Source organism: Cervus elaphus, chromosome 5, assembly GCF_910594005.1.
Source record: "Cervus elaphus chromosome 5, mCerEla1.1, whole genome shotgun sequence".
Lineage (NCBI taxonomy): Eukaryota > Metazoa > Chordata > Mammalia > Artiodactyla > Cervidae > Cervus > Cervus elaphus.
Window position 1 is genome coordinate 128,657,454 of NC_057819.1, and position 23,134 is coordinate 128,680,587.

Sequence of the window (23,134 nt, forward strand, 5' to 3'; positions counted from 1 at the left end):
TCATCAAAGGTTATTTGACCTTGATGAAAAACATGTTTGCAAGGGGTAATACTATGTGGGGTAAGTCAGAAGTGCTGTGATCATTTTGCTGTCAGAGAGTGAATGAATACAGGACTTCCTGGGCGCTCCAGTGGGTGAGACTCTGTGCTTTCACTGTGGGGGGTGTGGATTTGTTCCCTGGCCAGGGGACTTAAGATTCCACAGGCCCGGCAGCATGGACAAAAGATTTTTTAAAAAACTAGAAGCTAACACACCATGTGAACGTAAGACCTCCATCACCTCATGTTATCCAGGAGCTAGTGCTTGCCTCTCAAGCACTGGGAGTTATTCCTTTCCATTATGGAGGTGGGGAGCACATATTCTAAACACTATATTTTCTTTCTCTATATGTAATATATTCACACAATTCACAAGGTTAAAGTTATAAAACAGGGTCTATAATGAAAATGCTTGTTCCTAAAAAAAAACAAAACCAATGAAACCAGTTTCTTTGGGTATCCATCCAGAGAGATTCTTCAGCACATTCAACCAGACAAGCAGATATATGGTTTTTTCTCACCCTTTTCACCCAAATGGTAGCATGCCGTTTCATTCATTCATCGAGACTGGAAACCAGTGAGCCCCATAACCTGCTCTTCTGCTTTGCTTTTCTTGTGTCTTCCCACGTTACCATGTGTCTGAGCTGTGTTTCCATGTCCATCCATGGTTCTGATTCTTTGGCTGCTGTATTCCATCACCTGGGCATACCATGAGGGGGGACCTACGGAGAACACCTCCAAGTCTCGTCCTTCTTGTAAGCAATGCCACCTGTCGCTTCACCGATGTGCAGGCATAACTAGAAGCTGTATGTCCAGAAGTGGAATTGCTGGGTCAAGGAATTTGTGCATTTAGTAGACAGTGCCAAATTACTCTCCAGAGACATTGTGTGGGTTTACAATCCTGCTAGCAAAGCATGAAAAAGCCTTTCTCCACCCTTGCCAACTCAGTGCGTGATCAAACCTTTGATGTTTGCCAGTCAGCTTGGTGGAACATGGGACCTGGGTACAGTTTTCATGCGACTCTTGTTCTAAGTGAGGGTGAGCATCTTTTCGGCGTCCAGCTCTGCTGCTAGCCTCAGTAGCTCGCCCCGCGCAGCCTAAGGCCTTGGCCTTGCTCGCTATCCCTTCTGCAAGATCCAGGACTTGGTTTGTTTTCTGTCGGCCAGCTTCCCGCTGAGTCACTCACGAGAAGGAAAGGGCAGCCGGCTCAGGTTATTCTGCTCTGGGGGCCATCTGAGCCGCCAGTCCTGGGAGGACCTCAGGCTCTGGTATTACTGTGGGTGCCCAGCACCACGCACTGGATTATTGCATCTGGCAAACTGCAGACCTCTGGATCCCCTGGGAGAGATGGGGTTTGTAGGTGGGGATCAGGTCAGATGTGCGTGCCAAGTGGGCATGCAGAGGACCCAGCTAGATTCAGAAAGGGGACGTCTGGAAGGAGGTAATGAGAGCGAAGTCCTAAGTTACAAGTGGCGGAATGAGAGGAACCACGCTAGGTGTACAGAGGGAAGGACTTAAGCTGTTGGAAAGGATTTGGGGCAGAAAGGGTGGTGAGCCACGGTGAAGGAATTGGGCGGATGTTGGGAAAAGATTCTCACTTGAAATCTCTAAATGGGGACCTCCCTGGTGGTCCAGTGGTTAAGACTCCAGGCTTCCACGTCAGGGAGTGCAGGTTCGATCACTGGTCGAGGAACTGAGATTTTGCATGCTGTGTGGCCAAGAATGAAAAAAAAAAAAAGGAATGAAATCTCTATAGATGCATCCTGAACGAGATGCACTCACCACCGGTTCCTCAGCTCATCACCACTGCAGGGTTAGTGCTGAGATCTGCCCCGATGGGAAGTGGGGGTGCCCCCTTGGCTACACATGGAGGATTCAGGGCTCTTGTGTGGCCACCTATACGTGTGGGGAGGCCCAGAGACCTTTCCTGACCCTCTCTGAGTGGGTTCTGGGCATCTGTGGGACAGCCCAGGTCAGCTTGTTGTCATTAGCTCAGCTAGTAAAGAATCCTCCTGCAATGCAGGAGAATTCTGGGTTCGATTCCTGGGTTGGGAAGATCCCCTGGAGAAGGGATAGGCTACCCACTCCAGTATTCTGGCCTGGAGAATCCCCACGGACAGAGGAGCCTGGTGGGCTGCAGTCCGTGGGGTCACAAAGAGTCGGAAACGACTGAGCGACCAAGCAACCTCCAAGACAGCCTATGCATTTGGTTGGATTTTTCGCTCACAGACTGGAAAAACCAGCAGGAGCCAGTGGCTAGATTGCTGGGCCCTGGGGAGTCTGCCACTATTTCTTCCAGGCTTCAATCAAAAGCAAATTTGCCCTGGAAATTGCTGAGGCAGAGGCATCTTCCTGGAGCCGTCTGAACAAGGGACTGCCGTGTTAAGTCTATGCCCTCCAGGGCATCCTGATTCCAGCCGGAGCTGGGCTGTGGTATTCATGAGCCACCACCGGGGCCTGCCCTGGGCCTGCTGGACCTGTTCTAGGTGGCTTGACCATCCATAATCAAGCCTGTCCTCTCTCTGCTGAGGCTGCAGACCCGGAGCTGTACTCCAGGTGTGGACAGCTGGTTGGGGCTCTCGATCCTGGTGCCTACGCCAGTCCCTTCCCAGGCTCCCCACGTGGCTGCTTCAGACAAGAGGATGGGTTCTTTACACCAGAGACCGCCACGGGCGCAGGAGAGGCCACCCCCGGCAGGCGGGCAGGGCGGGGCTGCCTTTCTGCCAAGACTCCTCGGAGTCTTCTGCACGCCACATCACTAAGCAGAGCCTTCAAGAACTGCAGTTATAGAGGCTCTCCTCCCCCATGCCTCAGCCGTCCCAGGGGGGAAAGTCCAAAAAAGTTGAGGTTGTCCCTGAGGCCACCAAGAAGCGCTTAATTGCTTTCCGAGAGAGTTGTCACCTCCTTCTGGTCTCCTCCCTTCCCCCCATCAGCCTGGGCCGCCTCTGCTCCCAGCGCTGGCAGCTCTGGCTCAGATTGCTGAGCCTGAAGACGTGTGTTCCTGGCTGTGTCCCAGGGTACCAGAGGCCTGGGTGCTCTCTTCTCCAAATATATTGCTGCACCACCTTTGCTGAAAAAAAAGAGCCCTATGTTTTGGAGGAATAAACGTGCATTTTTCTGTGAGCCAGGCACTCATCGACAGCGGATGGATGGTGGCCCAGGCCAGCTGAGTCAGCCAGACTCTGGAGCAAGCAGACAGCATAAACCAGGATGAGGACTGGAGCCAGCCAAGGGCAGTGAAATGCAGGGAATGTTTGGAGGTTTTCATACCAGGAGTTTAGTCAGCACCTTGAGCAATCTGATTCAGGCCGAGGGCCAAGTAGAGGGATCCATATCATAAAAAGGGGGCTAAAAAGCAGCAACAAATACACCCCAAAAGCATAATGGTCTAAATATCTTAGAAATTTATTTCTTACTCTCTTAACACACCAAGGCCGGGATTCTTGATTGGCCAGTGGGTTTTCTCCATACGGTGATCCAGGGACCCAGGCTCTCTCCATCTCAAGGCTCCGCTGTTCTGTCACCTCCATCCGGCTGGCCGGAGAGAAGATGGATGGGGGAGGCACACCTGCTTCTTTCCCTGCCTCCTAAGGCATTGGTACGTATCTCTTTGGCTCGCATACTATTGGTGGGAACTAGTCACATGACCACACCTTGTTGCAAGGGCAGCTGGGAAATGTAGTCTCAGCTCCTCAGCGACGGCGCTATGCTGTGAAAGGGGAGCAGGGATTTTGATGAACAGCTCACCGTCTGTGCCAAAGAATGAAATCAAGTCACGTAGATCATGGGACCAACAGAGAAAGCAATCCATTCTGAGCTTTAAGGAACTCTCTGGAAGAACAGTCTGGGTCCTGGATCAGGGAGTCCTAGATAACTTGCCAGAAGGGATTTAGCTTTTGTCAAGGACTGAGTGATCCAATAGTTTCGGCAGAAATACAGGAAAAGTTAACAGAGAAGCGACCATATAAGAAACATGGGTAATTAGGCCTAAGAAGCCATACTATTCACCTGCAGTTAGTCTATTGATAAGTGGTTTGTGCCCAAACTTCCTAGTCGGGTGATTGGAGCTTGGAGCCTCTGAGTGCTTGCGCGCTTAGTTGCTTTAGTCCTGTCGGACTCTTTGCGACCCCATGGACTGTAGCCCACCAGGCTCCTTTGTCTATGGGGTTCTCCAGACAGAATTACTGGAGTGGGTTGCCATTCCCTTCTCCAGGGGATCTTCCCGACCCAGGGATCAAACCCGGGTCTCCTGTGTCTCCTGCACTGCCGGTGGATTCTTTACCCACTGCATCAGCTGGGAAGCCTGGGGCTTCTGGCAGAGGCTAATGGACAAAGATTTGGATGCTACGGTGTGGAGGAGGGACATAAACAGAGGGTAGGAGGAGCCTGTCACCTCCAGGTTGTGGGTGAGTCAGAATCATGCCTTTTCCTTCTCACTTGGGTCAACATGCATGATGACCAGAACCCTTCACTGTGTAGGCACAATAGTTCCCTGCTGCCAAGTAACAAGTCACCACAAGCTTAGAGGCTTAACAAGCCTGATCTATTAGCTCCCTGCTTTGTAGGTCAGAGGTCTGGGATGGGCTTGACTGGGTCCCTGCTTAAGAACTGGAGGCCAAAATCAAGGCGGTGGCCAGGCTGAGCTCTTACCGAAGGTTCTGGGGGAGAATTTGCCCCCAAGTTTATTTAGGTTGTCGGCAGAACCAGTTCCCCGCGGCTGTAGGACTGAGGCCTCTGTGTTCTTGCTGGCTGCTGGCTGGTCTCCGTTCCTGGAAGTGAAGTGAGGGAAATTGAAGTCGCTCAGTCGTGTCTGACTCTTGGCGACCCCATGGACTGTAGCCTACCAGGCTCATCCATCCATGGGATTCTCCAGGCAAAAGCATACTGGAGTGGGTTGCCATTTGGAGGCAGCTCTCAAATCCTTTCCCTGCAGCCCCCACCCCCTGGCGTCCCTGCCCCCTCCTTCAAAGCCACTGATGGTGCATCAAATCCTTCTTGTGCTTGGAGTCGCTGACTCTCCTTTTGCCATCAGAGAAACTCTGCTTTTAAAGGGCTCTTTCAGTTTAGGTCAGGCCCATCCAGAGAACCACTCTATTTGAAGGTCTGCTGATTAGTAAATTTATTCCATTGTGAATCCCTTTTGCCATTTAATGAAAAAATAATCTTAGGGGCTTTTCAGGTGGTGCAGTGGTAAAGAATCCACTTGTCAATGTAGGAGACGTGGGTTTGATTCCTGGGTCGGGAAGATCCCCTGGAGAAGGAAGCAGCAACGCACTCCAGTATTCCTGCCTGAGAATCCCATGGACAGAGGAGACAAGCGGGCTACAGTCCATGAGGTCTCAGAGTCAGACACGACTGAGCGACTAAGCACGCAATCACAGGAGCAATTCTCAGGGCGCACTTAGAATTCTGCCTTTCCCAGTGCCTGGGACTGTGAGTCTGAGACCCAGAGTGGTGTCCTTTGGAGCTAAAGAGACTCTTTTGTCTTCTGGCCGAAGAGTTGTCCCACTTGGTTCCACCCCGTGTGGGTGGGTGACCAGCAGCCCTGGCCCCAACTCTTACCAGATACACTCTGGAGATCTACAAATAGAGGAAAAACAGGCATTCCTCTCCCTCGGAGAAAACTCCTTTCTCTGAAAGCCTCATGGACACAGGACTCCCCTGAGAAGCTCAACACTGCACTGAGCACTCTGGCCCCGAGAGAAAGAAAGCCAGGCCTTGTCTGTTGGTTGGCTCCTGGCTTCCTTGAGGGTCTGCCCTTAACAAGCTCCCAGAACTTTATGTACCACATTTCCAGCTCCCTTCAATGCTTGTTCCTTGTAGCAAGGCCAGGTGGGGAGCCTCCCTCCACCCCCTTCTGGGGCCTTCTCCCCTTCAGCTATTCAGGAATGTAGGTGCCTGCAGTAAAAACCACTAAAGATGTTTTCTTAGCTGCAGGCCTGCCCACTGGGGCCCCTCGATGCAGAAGGACCCTTTGTGCAGATTCCTCCTCCTCCTCGCCCAGGAGCTGGCATCTCAGCCCCACCTCAGCTTCGACCTTGCTCTCCCCTCCTGTGGGTGAGTTTCAGGGCCTGGAGGACTGGAAGGGGCCCCTGTGCTGCTGGCAAAACAGTTTGATCCAGAGCCCCCGCCAGGGGCCCTCTGCCCCGCCTGCAGCCCTTCCTTTCCCCTGGAGCCCCACGGAGGGCAGCCAGTGGCAGGCAGGCAGCAAGGGGTGGGGACGATAAAGGCCCAGGTTGTCCCCCCAGTTCAAGGGGACCCAGAATCTCTCTGCAGAGCCGCTGGACAGCACTGCATAGCAAGGGAGCTGAGACTGGTGTGCACGCAGGTGCCGGCGGCTCCGCTCAGAACTTCAAAGCTAAAAGGAAACTCTCTGATTGGCCAGACTGCCTGTTATCACTCAGGCACTTGGTACCAATTTAATGGAGAATAACATCCATTTGTCAGGCACTGAGTAGGTGCCGAGAATCTGAAAGCTTGGCTGGAGCATGGTTGGGAGGGGGACATGGGCAGAGACAGGCTGAGAGCCTGGGAGCTGGTACCTCAAAGGGCGGGATCCTACCCGAGGCAATAGGAAGCCACCAGAGGGCTTTGTGTGGGCTTCCCGGGTGGCACTAGTGGTAAAGAACCCACCTGCCAGTGCAGGAGACGTAAGAGACATGGGTTCCATCCCTGGGTCTGAAACATCCCCTGGAGAAGGCCATGGCAGTTCACTCCAGTATTCTTGCCTGGAGAATCCCATGGACAGAGGAGCCTGGTGGTTTACAGTCCATAGTGTCAGAGTCAGGCACGACTGATGTGACTGAGCATGCATCCATTCTTTATGGCTTATCCCAGGACACTGAATATACACTAGGACCCTGTTCTTTAACCACTCTATATGTCATAATTTGCATCTCCCAATCCCAACCTCCCTCTCCATCCCTCCCCTACCTGCCTCCCCCTTGGCAACCACAAGTCTGGGCTCTGCGTCTGTGAGTCTGTTTCCGCTTTGAAGATAAGCTCATCTGTGTCATATTTCAGATTCCACATGTGAGTGATATCATATGGTGTTTGTCTTTCTGACTTACTTCCCTTGGTGTGATCATCCCTAGTTGCTTTTCTCGTCCCTGAGTTTTTCAGGGAACCAAGCCCTCTGGTGGATGCCTTTCTGGGGAAAAGAAGAAAGAGAGAGGCTGACGGAGGCAGAGCCACTGAAGCGCCTCACAGCGGCGTGCACTCCCTGCCCACTGCCTTTCTCCTGCAGTGAGTTTCGTCCACGCAGAGTCAGAAGGGCCGTGAGTGGCGGTGGCGAGGGGCCAGTCCCCTCCCCAGCCCTGGCTCAGGCTCCCGATGCCCAACCTTTGTGTGTACTGAGCCGGCTGGCTGGACGCTCAGGTCTTTATCAGTTGTGACCACACCCTCCTGTAAGGCCCCGGGGAGAAAGCAGAACTGAGGACTGGGAAAGATCAACAGCCACGCTTTTTGGTTCTTCTAGGTGCAGCCCTTCCGACCTGAGGTCGTAGAGGAACTGAGGCTGCAGGGGGCGGGGCGGGAACCCCAAGGGTTCAGGGACACTGCACCCACATCCGGATGTGGTTTCTCCCAGGACCGAGCAGCCACTGACATCCCCCGGACCAGCATCACCCAGGGGAGCTGGCCTCCGTCCTGGCCTCTCTTGGCCTCAGAGGAATCCAGATCACAGTTGGCAGCGTTAGATTGCTCAGGCCAACCGCTCCCTTCAGAGATACACAAACTAGGGCTTGTGGAATCTCAGGGCGAATACAGAACACGCTGGCAGCCAGATCACCTGACGCCCCCGCCTCCACCCCGGGGTGGGGGTTGTCTGACCACCCCATCACCTGACCTCAGGTCACTGCCCTCCCCTGCAGTGTGGTTCTCTCCTTTGGAAATCTCGTTTACTGTGTAACATAATATAATCACGGTTAACTCCCAAGGACAGAGATCACGTGGCCACCTGAGAATTCCACCTTCAACAGGGCTGGAGGCTCCCGTCCCCCTCACCTGACCTGACCCCCAGGCCAGCTCCTGGGAGGAAGTGTCCTTCTCAGCTCTTGACTGCTCCTAATTACTCAGCGAGGTTGGACCAGATCTCCCAATACATCGATTACAACAGGGTGGTGGACAGGCGGGTGGGCGGACGGCTTTTGTCTCCCAGAGGCAAGTTCCCTCCCACCCAGCTGGCCCAGACCTGCATGTCTCAGCCTGTGGTTTTGGCTTCCAAGCCCGGAGTGTGGAGACGCCCGTGGGATGCCAGTGGGATTCCGAGAGGGAAGATGGTCAAACGCTTGACAGCTCTAACTGCAGGTGACTTTCCGGCCAGGATCCCCCAGCATCTCATTCTATTCTGTTATTTTATTTGGCCATGTCACGTGGCCTGTGGGATCTCAGTTTCCTGACGAGGTATTGAACCTGGGCCACTGCAGTGAAAGCCCAGAATCATAACCACTGGGCCACCAGGGAACTACCCAACCCCACCACACACACTTTCTTTTTGCATTTCTACCTGGTTCCCTCAAACTTTACTACACCTTAACTTTAATAAATATTTATTGAGAGCAAGCTCAATGTACTGGCACAGGGGCTGGAGGCTAGGGGTCAGGACCCTTGCCTTCGGAAGACTGAAATGAAAAGAAATATAAGCTCAAAACCAGTGGCTTCCTGTCCAGGTTCTGAAATGTACTGGCCCTATGACTTCGGCAAGTAGTTAGCCTTTTCAATTCCTCATTTGCTTGCCTGAAAAACGGGTGATACTCATGGGTTGTTGTTGAGACACTAAATATACAGATGGATCATGGCCAGGGCATCTATAAAAATAGATCTCTGACCCGCAATCTGCGGCAACCATGCCAGGAAGCTGGCCTGCTTGCCGTAAGTCAGACTTGTAGGAAATAAGACCGCTATCCTGAACAAGTGGTCCAGAAAGCCAAACAGTAACCCCTGCAGCAATCATCCCATGTGGGCAGGGCTTGATTAATGATTGACAGTTGCCTTAGCTCGCATCCCTGCTTCCAGCTTAGGACCAATCAGAGAAAACCAGGTATGCACTTCTAACCTCTCACATAGGACACTCTACTTTTTAAAAAACATTAATTTATTTATTCTTGGCCATGTCATGTGACATGTGGGATCTTAGTTCTCTAACTAGGAATCGAAGCTGTGCCCCCTGCCTTGGAAGCTCAGAGTCTTAACCCACTGGACCACCATGGAAGCCCACACTCTACTTCTATTATTGTTTTCACTTTATTAATGCTAATCATTAATATTGTTAAATATATTAATATTTATTACTATACACTGATTTAAACAATATTAATAAATAGTTTTTTTTTTTTTGCTACACCGTGGGGTTTACAGGATCTTCGTTTCCTGACCAGGAGTTGAACCTGGGCCCCCTGCATCAGGAGCGCAGAGTCTTAGTCACTGGATCGCCAGTGAAGTCCTGGGATGTTCCTATCTGGAATTATGTCACAACACAGGCAAACATCCTCCTCTGTCTCCATGTGCAGCCTCTTCCGAAACCTCCCTTCCCTCCGGAAGGGCTCCAGGGGCCACAGAGAGGGTGAGCCTTCCCTCTCTCTGTCCCCGGGTCTCCTCCAAACTCAGCATACCCTGCAGGGGCATCTGGGCCCTCCTTCCTGGACTCACCTTTTCTATGATGCTTGGACCCTCCCAATGGTCTCCTAAGGGGTCTCCAGCCTCATCAACCCCTCGTCTATAATGCAGTTGGAGGGATCCTTCCGGAACGTGATCTTAAGAACCATCGGAAGAAACTCAGCCTCCAAGAGAGGCCTCCAAGCCGGCACCGCCCACCTGACCGCCTTCATTCATTTCCCGCGGGCGTCGGCTCCCGCCCCACCCACCAGGCTTCAGCAAAGTGCTCTCTGCTCTCCCCTGACTCCAAGAGCGAGAAGAAAGCAAAGCGACGTGTGCTCTCTGCGTCCCTCCCGGATCTGGGCTCCACGCTCACTCAAGCACCCCCCTGAGCCGTGCGCAAGTGTGAGATGCACTGGACCCAGGCATGGACAGACCGAGTCCTGCCTCACCACCAACTAGGTATGTTTCGCAGGCCAATTGCTTTAACTCTTTGACCCTCAGTGTATGTCCATCTCTGGGCTTCCCTGGTGGCTCAGATGGTAAAGAATCTGCCGGCAATGCATGGTTCAACAAGACTAACGTTCATCAAGACTAAGGTTCATCCACACCCTGTTTCGATTCCTCCGTCGGGAAGGTCCACGGGGCGGCAAAGAGTCAGACATGACTGAGCAACTAACTCTTCCATTTTTTTTCATGTCCATCTAGAAGAACAACGGCAATAATTCTTACCTCCTGAGGGTTATTGTGAAGAGTCTCTGACATGGAGCAAACAAAATATTAAGTCTAGTGTCTGGTCCTGCGGCTTCCCAGGTGGCTCAGAGGTAAAGGATCTGCCTGCCAATGCAGGAGATGCAGATGCGGGTTTGATTCCTGGGTCAGGAAGATCCCCTGGAGAAGGAAATGATAACCCACTCTAGTATTCTTGCCTGGAAAATTCCATGGACAGAGGAGCCTGGCAGTCTACAGTCCATGGGGTCGCAAAGAGTCGGACACGACTGAGCGACTAACGCTTTCACTCGATGGGAGTCCACTTTTATTTCATCACAGAGGAGATCCCTGGAGGGGAGACAGCAGGTCTAAGAGGGAGGTCAGAGGTCTCAGAAGGCCAGGAGGGGCACACACACACACACACACACACACACTGGTCCATGGTAGACTCTCAGAAGCTGCTGCTTATTCTGTGAGATGCCTCCCAACCAACAGGTTGTGTCTCACCCTTCTACTCTGAACTGAGGTTCATCCAGGACTCGGGAGTTTGCCAACGGACTTGACCATAGGTCCCGTCTTGTCCAACCTCCACGTCTTACAGGGGAGCTAACTGAGACCCCTGGGGCCGGAAATGACTCTCCTAAGGTCATGCAGTGCTTTGGTGTCAGAGAAAGTTCCAGAACCCAGGTGCCCTGGTGCCAGCCCCTCCCCACCATTAAAGCCAAACTACTGTGCCATCACCCCACCTGTCAGTCACTTCTCAGCAGTCAGGCCCCTGGAAGCGCTCTCAATGGAGAACTTAGAAAAACTCCTGCTCTAGCCCACCCCACGTGATGTCTGCTGGCCATGCCCGCTGTCCCAAAGTGGACAGGTGACTGCTGGCACAGGGCTCCCCAGCCGTATCCCCTCCAGACACGTCCAGCCAGCCAGGTGGGCACCTGAACCAGTTGGGGCACCCCGCCTGAGACCCTCAGTTCCCATGGTCCCTGGCCCAGGCCAGCATCGGGCTCAGCAGGTGAAAGGAACCCTCCCAGCCAGCCCTGCCCCAGGGCCCCTCGACAGTGAGCCCTCTGATGTCAGCCCCCTTCCCACAGTCCCGCTTCCTCTGGCCCTGGGAGACTCAGTCACTCAGTCCTTCTCCCTGGAAAATAAGCAATGCCCTGCCCTCCTCCACAGGGGCCTCCAAGTCCTGCCTGAGACCACAGTCTTCCATTTAGAGCCGCCCCCACCTTCCCGGGAGTGGTGTGGCCATCAGGAGCCCCAGTGCCAGGGCAGCTGGGCATTCCTCTCCCTGGCTTTGCCCTGTCTGCTAAATATACATCTAGGAGGAGTCTGGGAGGGAAACGCCACAGATCTTGTTAACTCTTTCACTTCCAGCAGCCATGGAGAGAGTTGGTGGGGGGTGGGGGGCGCGCAGGGCGAAGCAGGGCCAGGTCGGCAAACTGGTGGAAGGGATGCCCAAGACCGGAGGACCCCTTGCCCAGGCTCAGATGGAGGGGTGGGAGGCCCCAGCCGATCCCTCAGGCCTGGCCAGGGGGATGGGACCTGGGGTCAGAGGTCAGGGGTGATCGTGGGAAGGGGACCAACAGTGTCCTCATCACCCCCTCCCTGCCCCCGCCCAGAGGACCCCAAGGTGGAGGGCAGGTGGGGGCCCTGGGCGGGAAACCCCCTGACGGCCACAAGGCAGAGTCAGGCCCGCCCGCTTTCTCCAGGGGCACCTAGACAGTGGCCTGAGCTCCCTTTCCAGGAAAAGGTGAGGGAGGGCCAGGTGGCGGTCCAGCTCCCCGGGGGCGTCCCCTTTCCGGCTCCTTGAGGGGAGATGTGATCAGACAGGAGGAGGCTCTGGACGAGCCCCCCACCCCCCTTCCCTTCTTCCCTCCCCTGCGGGCACCCCTCAGCCAGGCCTGCCTTCCTGCCCCCTCCCTTCATCCTGGCGGTGTGGGGCTGAAGCCGAGGCTCACACTCCCTGAGTGGGCACCGTGCCCTGGGCAGGAGCTGTTGGGGGAGCCTGGGACCCTAGAGGCACTGACCGAGGCCCTGCGGCTGCGGAGCGGGGGTAGGCCGGTGCCCACCGCGGGGAGGGCAGGCAGCCAGTGTGGGATCAGCGGGAGGGGCTGCCCGGACCAGGCGGGAGGGACGAGGGTGAGGACCGGGCCCTTCGCACACTGCCCCGCGCAGCAAGCCTTCCCAGCCGCCAGGAGGACCTGGGGAAACCGCCGCGACAGTGACACCCGCCCGTCTCCGCCACCTCCCGGCTTGGAGGAAGGTCGTGACTCCGTGGCCTCAGCGTGGAGAAGAGTGACTAGGGCACCGGCTGAGCCCTGCTGCCCAACTGCTCCCTGCTGGCGGTGGACGTGATGGGGATGGGGGCGTGGATTGGGGTGGAGGGGTGGGGGGTGGGGGTGGAGGTGGGCAGGCGCAGTTTCTTGGCAATAACTTAGATCTGCCTGGAAATCTACTTTAAAGGCCCGCCCCCTGGCTACCAGGCCAGTCTGCGCCTCCGGCCTATCCTGCAGCGCCCCCTGCTGTCTGAGCCCATGGTGACGGGACAAAGCGGGAAGTTGGGTTGCAAGACCCTCTAAGGGAACCCAAGCTTCATGGCTCACAAAGGAATCAGGGCCTTGATGGGGATGGTGGGGGGCGGGGGACGCCAAGATCCCCAACATACCCTCATGCCAAAGACCATCCCATTGTCCCTGCCTACAGATCTATAACCTGGCAGACCAAGGGGCTCAACATTTAATCCGGTAAATAAGTAAAGTTTTGCTCTCAGGAGGCGACCCCCTCCCCTGGGCATGGTTGCTGAAAATAGCAGACCCTCTAGAAGGCTGGTTCCTTGTCTCCAGCATGCCCCCTCCCACCCTTCCTCATCCCAGGAGCACGTGGACAGCCGTGGGGCCCTTTACCCAATGGACATGAATGGGGTGGAGGCTGGGGGACTGGGGGTGGATGTGGGAGCTGGGAGGTGGAGGAGGCAATGGCGGGATTAGGGGAGTGAGGTCGCCGCAGAAGCCCCTGGGACCACTGACAACCACGCGAGGGAGCAGAGGCAGTGAATGCAGGTAAGAGGGAACCTTTGGCAGCATTGGGAAGCCGTGCAAACTTCAGTGAAAGGCGCTCAGTCGTGTCCAACTCTTTGTAACCCCATGGACTATATAGTCCATGGAATTCTCCAGGCCAGAATACTAGAGTGGGTAGCCTTTCCCTTCTCCAGGGGATCTTCCCAACCTAGGGATTGAACCCAGGTCTGCCACATTGCAGGTGGATTCTTTACCAGCTGAGCCACAAGGGAAGCCTGTGCAAACTTTAAGCCCGTTGCAGAATGGGAAAAAACAAAAACCAAAAAATGCTGTTGGAGGTGAGAGCATTAAAGGGAACCCAGGAAACATGGCAAACAACGAATTTATTCTCCTGTCTGAGAACAAATCAGAGCGGCAGCTGGAAAAGGGGGCCAGCAACTCCGTCACAATTAAGAAAATGTAGAGAATTCTTCTGAACGAGAAGGAGATATTCTCAGTGTGGAATTTCAGAGCTCTATAGCCGACTTCTGGAAACTTCTTGAGGGAAGACACTTGCCCTCACATCTTTCTTCATTACGGTTTAACCAAAACATCAAGATCTTCTAAGAATCCAGGAAGAAAGGGGAGGTCACATTTAAGGATTCAAGACTGATGTTAAATCCTGCTACACCAACCAGAAAAAAAGGTGGGGGGACATTCCCTGAAGAGCTAAGGGAAAAATTCTTCTCATCAAAAACTGGACATGCAGCCAAACGAACATTTCTTTTTGAAATAACCACAGTGCTATGGGCCAAATTGTGTCTCCCTAAATTGGTAGATTGAAGCCTTAACCCCCCTGTACATCAGAATGTGAATTTAAAGAGATGATTGAGTTAAAATGAGGCCATTAGGGTGGCCACACATCTAATATGACTGGTGTCCTTTTAAGAAGAGATTAGAGGACTTCTCCCGGAGGACCAAGTGGTTAAGACTTTGCCATTCAATGCAGGGGGTGCAGGTTCGGTCCTTGGTCAGGGAACTAAGATCCCACGTGCCTTGCAACCAAAAAGCCAAAACATAAAACAGAAGTAATATAACAAATTCAATAAAGACCATAAAAATGGTCCACATCAAAAAATCTTAAAGAAAAAAAGATTAGGACACACATAGAGACACTAGGGATGTGCCCGCAAAGAGGAAAGAGCTTTGGAAGACAAAGAGGAGAGCCATCTGCAGCCAAAGGCTAAGGCCTCGGAAGCAACCAACTTGCCCGACACCTTAATCTTGGACTTCAGCTCTCGGAACCTTAAGAAAATTAATTTCTGTTGCTTAAGCCTCCCAGACTATGGTATTTTGTTATGGCAGATCTAGGGAATGAATACACTTGGACACAGAGATCAGAAAACAAGTTGTTGACCAACTTCCAGACTAGCAGAAATCATATATATATAGAGAGACTGGGAAATACATGAAAAACAACTGTCCTCAGGTATTAACAAAGGGTTAAAGATAGGAGATAAGATCAACTGATAAGATGGAAAATGTGGGGTGGGATGGGGGGAACCTGTAAGGGAAAAGCTTGGAATTTCAAAAAGGATTTCCATCTGCCAAGGTATTTCAGCAGGTGGGGTGGAAATGAGCAGGGCAACCCACACCCCAGAAGGAAGTGTAGTTCTGCAGAAGCCATTGACAGTTTAATGACAAAAATTCACAAAGGAAACATGAGCAACTTTAAGAATACTTTTCATTCCCATTTCAGTGACTTGTTTATTACAGTGATGATCTCTTGCTGTCATTAAAGGGTATAAAGATATCAAAAAGGAACTGCTACCTAAAGCTTTGTAGGCAAATATGATGGTGGTGGTAAGTTAGTCTCTGTCATGTCCAACTCCTTGTGACCCCAGGGACTGTAGCCTGCCTGGCTCCTCTGTCCGTGGAGTTCTCCTAAGTAAGAATACTGGAATGGGTAGCAGTTCCCTTGTCCAGGGGATCTTCCCAATTCAGAGATTGAACCCAGGTTTCCCATACTGCAGGCAGATTCTTTACAGTCTGAGCCCCCAGGGAAGCCCCTCAGTTCCCAGACCAGGGATCAAACCCATGTCCCTTGCATTGGCAGATGAATTCTTAACCACTGGACCATCAGCGAAGTCCTTTTCTGTCTCCTTGAGGACAGCCCACCAGCCAGTTGAAAGAGGCTTCTTCTCTTACCCCACTGCAGCTGCCTTCTATGGCCAGGGTCTCCCCTGATACTGGACAGCTCTCCTGCAGGACCCTGCAGGTTCCCTATAAAGTGGGAAGGGGGGGGTCTCTCCCTCACAATGTTTCATTTGATTCTGCATCAAAAGATGCCCTTCCCAGCACTTTGCTCTGTAGGGTGGACTTGGCCCCTGGGATGGGCTGGAGGAGGCATCACGTTTTGTGTCCCTTCTTGGGGAATCTGCACTTGCACCCCCTTCCTCCTTAAGCAAGGAATGAAGCTCTGGTTCATCAGCTCTTCCCACGGACGCATCTTTGTGCATACAGTGTGAATGAACAAGAACTGGGTCCTGTTCGCCTGCACGCAAAGCCAATCTACTGACACCAGGTCGTGGTGAAGGAAAGGGCAGCGTTTATTGCAGGGTGCCAAGCGACAAGTCCAGGCACCTAGTGCTCTAAAAGCCCGAACTCCTCATTTGGTATGTTAAATTACATGGAAATACATTTGTTGGACGAAAGGAAAACAGTCAAACAAGATAAAATCATAATAGTTTAGTCATTAAACCAAGTCAAAGACTTCAATTCCTCTTCAAGAGCTATAGGTAATATTCTGTGCAAAGTCCTTTGAGCTATTTCTGCAGCTACTGAAACCCCCCGCCAGGTGGAACACGTTAACTGTGTGCGGTCGGCGGGCACGTAGACACCAGATGGGTTGCAAACAGGAAGGTTGATGATGTTGACTCCTGATTACCTCACTACCCACCAATCAGAAGAGTGTCCATGAGCTGATCACTCACCCTGCAACCGTCTCCCTCACTCTGTCTAAAAGCCTTTCCCCAGGGCTTCCCTGGTGGCTCAGTAGCAAAGAATCTGCCTGCCATGGGAGGAGACACAGGTTCGACCCTTGGTCCAGAAACATCCCATATGCCGTGGAGCAACTAAGCCCGTACCCCACAACTATTGAACCTGTGCTAGAAACTGTACTCCACAACAAGAGAAGCCCCCGCAATGAGAAGCCCACGTACTGCAACTAGAGAGTAGCTCCCGCTCCCTGCAACTGGAGAAAAAAACCCACGCATCAACAGCCAGAGACCCAGCACGCCAAAAATAAATAAATAAATAAATAAGATTATGTTAAAAAAAAGCAAAACACTTTCCCTAAAAGCCATCAGGGGTTGCAGCCTTCTGAGCATTAGCTGCCTGGACTCCTGTCTTGGCACCTGCAATAAACACCACGCTTTCCTTCACCACAACGGAGTCAGTGGATTGGCTATACTGTGCTGGGGAGAGGGGACCCGCGTTTGGTTCAGTAATGATGGGGGAATCCGCCATGCCCCCGACCGACTCAGGGCAGGCTGAGACTTTGCTGAGAGGTCCTCCGTCCTCTCTCTCAACTCTTGGGACCAGAGGTGTCTCAGAATTTTTCAGAATAGAGGAAGGTAATGTGTGGCTTAGACAAAGTAACAGATCTCCAGTCTAGCAGGGTGTGGGGCGTCCGCCCAGAACTAAACCCGCTGAGTCTGAAATGCAGTCTCTGCAGCTCCCGGCACCAAGACATACCTGAACCTGCACCTGTTCCGGTCAGGTTTCGTCACTCGATGTGTTTGTGGCAAACTCAGGTCATGGTCTTGGTTTTCAGAGCTTTTTGGAATTGAGAACTGTGGATAACGGATTGGGGACCTGTCTTTTCTTCCTTATGGGTGCAGCTGAAAGTGCCTTCCTGGACATTCCTGCTGTGGGGAGGGAAGTAGGGCGGGAAGGGAGAAGGCCAAGTGCATTTATTTTGTACTGACTGTTTGCCCCGTGCACATCTGCCTTCTTCACTTCTGTGATCCCACTAAGGGTTGGGTGCTGGTGAGGGCCTGCCTGGACCTCCCGTTCAGGGGAAAGGTCAGTTCAGCCTGATCAAGAAGCAGAAAGCAGACTGCTAATGTGTTTACCCGATGCCTGGAGCAGGTGGGAGGTCCGTCTGCTGTCTCTCCCAGCTGCCTTTCCAGGCTGGCACCACCGAAAGGAGAGAGTCTGGGCGGGCCGGGCAGAGACCCCTGGGCCTCACGTCAGCGGAGCCATCTCCCTTCCTCCCCTTGGTGGAGAAAGAATCTTCTTCCCCAAGTGCAGAGGTCAGCAGCGTGGCGGGGGCCGCCTCTCCCCTCTCCTGGCCTCTGCGCTCAGAGGGCCTTTTGTTGCTTAGTCCTGTTCCTCGGCAACCATGAAGACTGCAGCCGCGGGCTGTCTGGGGCCCCTGAACCTGTTCTGGCTCCAGGGCAGGGAGTCAATCAAAATCAGTCCAGGACACTCAAGACCCCAAGGTCTTTATGTCGCCCCAGAGCTGGGACATTGAGTCTGCTTAAGACCACTTTCCCAGACAGCTCTCTCTCATTGTTCAGCCCCCCACATGGTTCCCCCAGCCCAGGAAAGGCCTGGAATCCTGGGGACATCTCTGTCTCCCTGGTATTGCCAGCAGAAGCCAGAGAAGCAATTGACGCAGAGAATGAGAGGTGGGCTCCAGGAAGGGGCAGGATAGAACAGTTCATATTCATCCATTCATCCATCTATTCATTCATTCAGCCCACCAGCATTAATTTGGCTTCCTGGGGAGCCACGCCTGAAGCAAGAACTCTCTCTCCTCACCCGCAGGTTGCCATGGAGGGTGTCGATAAGGTTTGTGGGCACAACCACAGAGACCCCGGTAATCCGAGCGTGAGCCATCCCAAGCTCCCTGCGTGTGCTCCTTTTTACAACCCTGCCCCCCTGGGGCGTCCCGGAGGCTTCAGCATAGGCTCTGCCACCATGCCCGTCGACTGTGACCCCAGGGGCCAGGGCAGGTGGGCGTCCCGGAAGACCTCTCGGACAGTGGCCCGGAACGTCTTGCTGACGAAACAGTAGAGGCCGAAGTTGACGGCAGTGTTGAGCATGGCCACCATGTTGGCCACGTCCAGGGCCAGGTGGACCCTCCAGTCGTGATAGACGGGGGCCACATACAGGTGATAGAGCATGACGAAGGTGCGGGGTGCCCAGAGGAGGGCGAAGAGCGTGGTCACGCCCAGGAGGATGGCGGTGCTCTTGCCCACCTGGGGCCGCGGCCCGCTCCGGCCCCTCCGCTGCAGCCGGCGGACGATGGCCAGGTTGGCCACCAGGAAAACGCCACAGGGGATGAAATAGACAATGAGGCAGTGAGCCCACTTGAGCACCTCGTCCAGCGTGCTGGGCGGGTCCGCATCCCTCCACACTTCCAGCCACCAGTAGAAGGGGATGCCAGTGAGCAGGGCAGCTCCAAGGACAGCGGCGACGGCCCGGCGGGCCCGGCCTGGGGACGAGGTGGCCCGGTGGCGCAGGGGGTGGCACAGGGCGCTGTACCTGTCCACCGTGAGCAGCACGGCGATCCAGACCGAGGCGTGGTTGGCAGCGAACTCCAGGACGTTAGCTGTGCGTACCACGGCCTGGGGGACCTGGCGGGCTAGCACGGCTCCCTGCAGCAGGAAGCCCACGAACACGATGACCACCTGCGTGACGATGTCCGAGGCCGTGAGCGCCAGAAGGTAGTAGTAGGAGGGCTTCCGGGTCCTGGCGGCGAGGCGGGCCAGGGCCACTGTGGTCAGGAGATTGACTGATGGTCACCGAGGTCAGGGAGGGGAGAGGTCAGAGGTTAGAAGGGCTGCCTGGATTTGCTTTCTCATCATCCCTCCCCACCTGCTGCTTCTTGCTTCTCTTTTCCTCTTTCCGGAACCTTCTTAAAGCTCGCTTTGTTGGGAAGGTTAACCAGATCAGCCTTGCCTTGTCCAGCCATGGCACCACAGGCCACTGCCTTACCAGACGACAGGCAGGGAGGAGCCATTCTCTAATCCCACCCGTCGTCTCCTGCATCCCACCACACCCCTGCTCTGCTCTCTGAAGGCAGCGCATGGTGCAAGAAGCTCTCAGTGTGAGGCTCTGGGCCGTTCTGCATGAACTTATTCTAGGAGATGCCCATTTCTGGGGAAAGAAGGGGGCTGTCTGCTCTAGTGAAAACTCGGGTTTAGCTCTTGAGCACGCCAAGCTTCTGCAATGGCTCAGCGGTAAAGAATCTGCTTTTAATGCCGGAGATCCAGGAGTTGTGTGTTCGATTCCTTGGTCGGGAAGATCCCCTGGAGGAGGAAATGGCAACCCACTCCAGGATTCTTTCCTGGAAGATCTCATGGACAGAGGAGCTTGGTGGGCCACTGAGCACCCTCACTTTTACTCCCCACTATGCTTGGCTCTGCAGTGGTCCAGAGCACCCCCACAAGGCAAGGGGAAGGAATCTATGACCCTGGGTCTCAGGGGTCAGCACAGAGGATTGGCACCCATCGAAGGAGCACCCCAATTTCTGGCCCAGCCCTGGACCCCAGACCCCACTCCCCACTCACCAGGCAGCCCCAGGCCCAGGAGGACGCTGTAGTAGATGACAGGGATGACCCCAGCCACACATGGGGACATCGCGGGGCTCTCGGGCCAACGGCCTTCAAACTCCTGGCTCAGCCCACTGCCGTTGGGTGTGGGCAGCAGGGTCACCTGTAGCTGGCCAGCTAGGAAGTATGGAATGGCAGGTTAGAACTGTTGGTCTCTTTCCAGCCTGGCCTGGAGCAGGCCCACCCTGACCTTGGCCCTGAGGTCTTTACTCATTTTGGCTCCGTACAGAGCCCCTAGTCAGGTCCAGCCAAACGTGGCCCGATGGCCACGTCTGCTCCACCCCAGCCCACCCGCTCAGGGGCCTGGCTCCCCTATCAATGGGAAGAAGTACTCGGTGGCCTTTCTCACCATCTTAGTGATCATGTCTGAATCACCTTGTTCCCAGGCAGCCTGAGTCAGACCGTCTGAACTGGGGCTTGAGCGCTGTGTCCTTAAGGCATCCTGGGTGACGGGCCTGGACCCACCGTGACTCACGGCAACCCCGCTGCTGTAGCAAACAGCTGCCTCCTCTTCAAGGAGAGATGCGACCAAGTTCTCTCCTTTCTACTCCAAAGAGCATCTCTCTCTCTCTGTCTCCTAGTACCACTGGAGCTGGAAAGGCCCTGGTTTTCAGATGGGGAGACTGGGTCCAGAGGGCTCAGGTGTGACCTGCCTGCCGTCATACACATCTGGCTGGTGGCCAGTCTGGGATGAGGACCACACACATGCTCTGGTCGCTCCCCGCCTAGTCTACACTTTCGGATGTTAGGTCTCACCTTCCAGCTTTTGATTTTTGCCCCTTCAAGCTCCCCATTCCCACCGCACCTCCGGATTCCTTGCTGGCCTTGCCACCTCACTCTCCCTGCCCACCCTGGGTCTGAGGCGCCTTACCTGTCTCTCCTCCTGCCAGCTGCATGCTCCTGGGTCCTGGGTCACCGTGTGGCTTTTTCCGGGGGTGCCTGCAGCTCCCTCTTAGTTGTTTGCCTGACGATTCTTCCAGCAGCACTGAGCCTGAGATCAGTACGTGCTGTGAGGCAGCGGGTGGTGGGAGGAGGGAGGGGGAGGAGGGGGAGGGGGAGACTGGAGGCCCAGGAGGATGAGCCTGAGCAGTGATACCGTCTGGAGCAAAGCAAGATTACGAGGGAGCCTGGGAAGGGAAGGGGCGAGGCTGGAGGGCAGCACTGGCACTCTAGATGGCCTGCCCCATGCTCCAAGGGCACTGGGAACCGGCCTGGGCTCAGTCTGGCTGTCAGAAACCGTGGGGGCGAGGATTCTGAAGAAAGGCAGAAGGGTCCCAGGAGCTGACTCAGAGAGGAGTGGGGGGCAACCTGCGCTGGGGAGGGAGCGCTGAGGCTGCCCGGGGCCGGACACGGATCTGGAGAGGAGCCCCCGGGCCAGGCTGGAAGGAATCGGTCGTGCAGTGGCTGCGGGTGTTGGACTGAGAAGAAGGCTACCCCGGGGTGGGGTGGGGGGCTGCTGGCCTGGAAGGATGGCAGGAAGCCATGCCCAGGGCTGGCCGGGGACCACAGGAGGAGCCGAACCCAGTTGCCAGCAGCTCTGGGAAACCCAGACCCAGCGGCACCCCGCAAGCCCTTGTTTTCCTAGCCCTGGTGAAATGAACCATCCTTCAAGCAGTCACTAGCAAATAAACACCATCCGGCGTGGCTTGCAGTCTGGAGAGACTGGAATTTGAGCCTGGCCAGCTCTCCCATCCCACGTGGGGAACAGTCACCAGTGCAGCCCGTAGTGGGCTCCTGGGACACGTGCGGATTGAGTCAGGGGCGAGCTGAGGCCCAGCCTGGAATTGCCTCCCACGCTCACCCTCTGGGAATGCTGAAGAGCCTGTCTCTGGGCTCCCTGAGTTAGACCTGAGCCCCTTGGACTGCAAGGAGATCAAACCAGTCCATCCTAAAGAAATCAACCCTGAACATTCACTGAAGGACTGATGCTGAAGCTCCAAAACTTCGGCCACCTGATGGGAAGAGCTGACTCGTTGGAAAAGACACCGATGCTGGGAAAGATTGAGGGCAAGAAGAGAAGGGGACGACGGAGGATGAGATGGTTGGATGGCATCACCGACTCAATGGACATGAGTTTGAGCAAAAGGGAAGACTGGTGTGCTGCAGTTGGTGGGGTTGCAAAGAGTCGGACACAACTTAGTGACTGAACAACAACAAAATTAAATCCCACTCTGGGCCTGGAAGTACCAAGATGCCCACCCCCAGCCTCACCTTCACACCCAGCCGCGGAACTCACAGAAGCCTTGCTGCTCCCTGGTGGCCAGGTCCGGCACTGCATGCCTCCAAGAGTCCACTGGCTTTGGCCAGGTCCCGTGGGTGGCACAGTAGGCACTCAGGTCCCCAGGCAGAGTGTCCGGGACTCCAGCAACAGAGGGTGCAAGTGGCAGAGATAAGTCCCCAGGCCACCAACTCCCGGCACCAGGAGGCTGTGGGTGAGCAGGGGGCCACTTAGAGCCAGGCGTAAATGTCCCTGCTGACATCTCCTGAGGACCCACCCCATCCGCACGGGTGGCCCTCCCTGCAGCCCTGCAAGCTAACATGGGACACCTCAATTTCACGCGAGAGGGGACCGAAGCTCAGAGAAGTCCAGCAAGTAGGCTAAGGCCACAGAGCATGTCAGTGGCGGCAGGTGGAATTTGAACTTGGCCTTGTCCCTCCTCCAGAGCCGTTACTGGCCACTCCCTCCCACTGGAAGAGCAGGCGCTCAGGTAGCGCAAGTCCCCCATGAGCGCAGGCTTTACCGGGAGGGGAAGTGGGTCAGGTAGACTCACCCCTCGGATGCACAAGGCCCTCCAGCTGGGGGTGGGTGGGCAGCATGATGCAGGGTGCTGAGGCTGGAAGGTCGGTGCCACCGCGGGTCAGCCTGGCTTCAGGCGAAGCTTTCCATGTCACGCCAGTTACTTTGAAGAGCGATTCTTTCCTGTTTATCACTGTTGTGCCTACCCCCCCAACCCCGAGTGGCCTGGAACCTAGACTCTATTCCTTGGTCCCCAGTCTAAGTGTTCTGGGGCACCCTAGCTCAGGAAGTGAGACATCACAGGTACAAGGGAGGCTGCAGCCGGGGGGGGGGGGCGGTGCTGGAAGCCCACCCCTCCATTCTCCCGTGTCTGCTCACCCTTGCCGCAGATTCACTCTGCATCCTGCCCCAAGAGGCTCTACCACCACTAGC

General features: G+C 54.8%; 1 protein-coding gene and 2 long non-coding RNA genes across 4 annotated transcripts in view; 1 reads left to right on the forward strand and 2 right to left on the reverse strand.

The window, feature by feature from the left end:
* Positions 1–10,366, forward strand: part of LOC122695569 — a 39,626-nt gene extending 29,260 nt beyond the window's left edge. The window contains exons 3-4 of the long non-coding RNA XR_006341408.1: positions 3,472–3,636; positions 9,396–10,366. This is a non-coding gene — a long non-coding RNA (uncharacterized LOC122695569). The remainder of the gene's footprint in view (positions 1–3,471; positions 3,637–9,395) is intronic.
* LOC122695570 lies at positions 3,576–10,501 on the reverse strand. Of its 2 annotated transcripts, none has more exons than XR_006341411.1 (3): positions 10,365–10,501; positions 4,689–4,807; positions 3,576–3,788 (listed from the first exon to the last, which is right to left on the reverse strand). It is a non-coding gene; the product is annotated as an uncharacterized LOC122695570 (long non-coding RNA). The 2 variants fall into 2 exon arrangements; XR_006341412.1 differs by lacking the exon at positions 10,365–10,501 and adding an exon at positions 9,687–9,767.
* A 7,772-nt stretch (positions 10,502–18,273) lies between these two features.
* On the reverse strand, positions 18,274–22,691 carry GPR142 (G protein-coupled receptor 142). The gene is made up of 5 exons (XM_043900810.1): positions 22,638–22,691; positions 22,185–22,391; positions 20,837–20,972; positions 19,924–20,082; positions 18,274–19,145 (listed from the first exon to the last, which is right to left on the reverse strand). The coding sequence occupies exons 1-5, from the start codon at positions 22,689–22,691 to the stop codon at positions 18,274–18,276; spliced, it is 1,428 nt and encodes a 475-aa protein (XP_043756745.1).
* Positions 22,692–23,134: the final 443 nt, after the last annotated feature.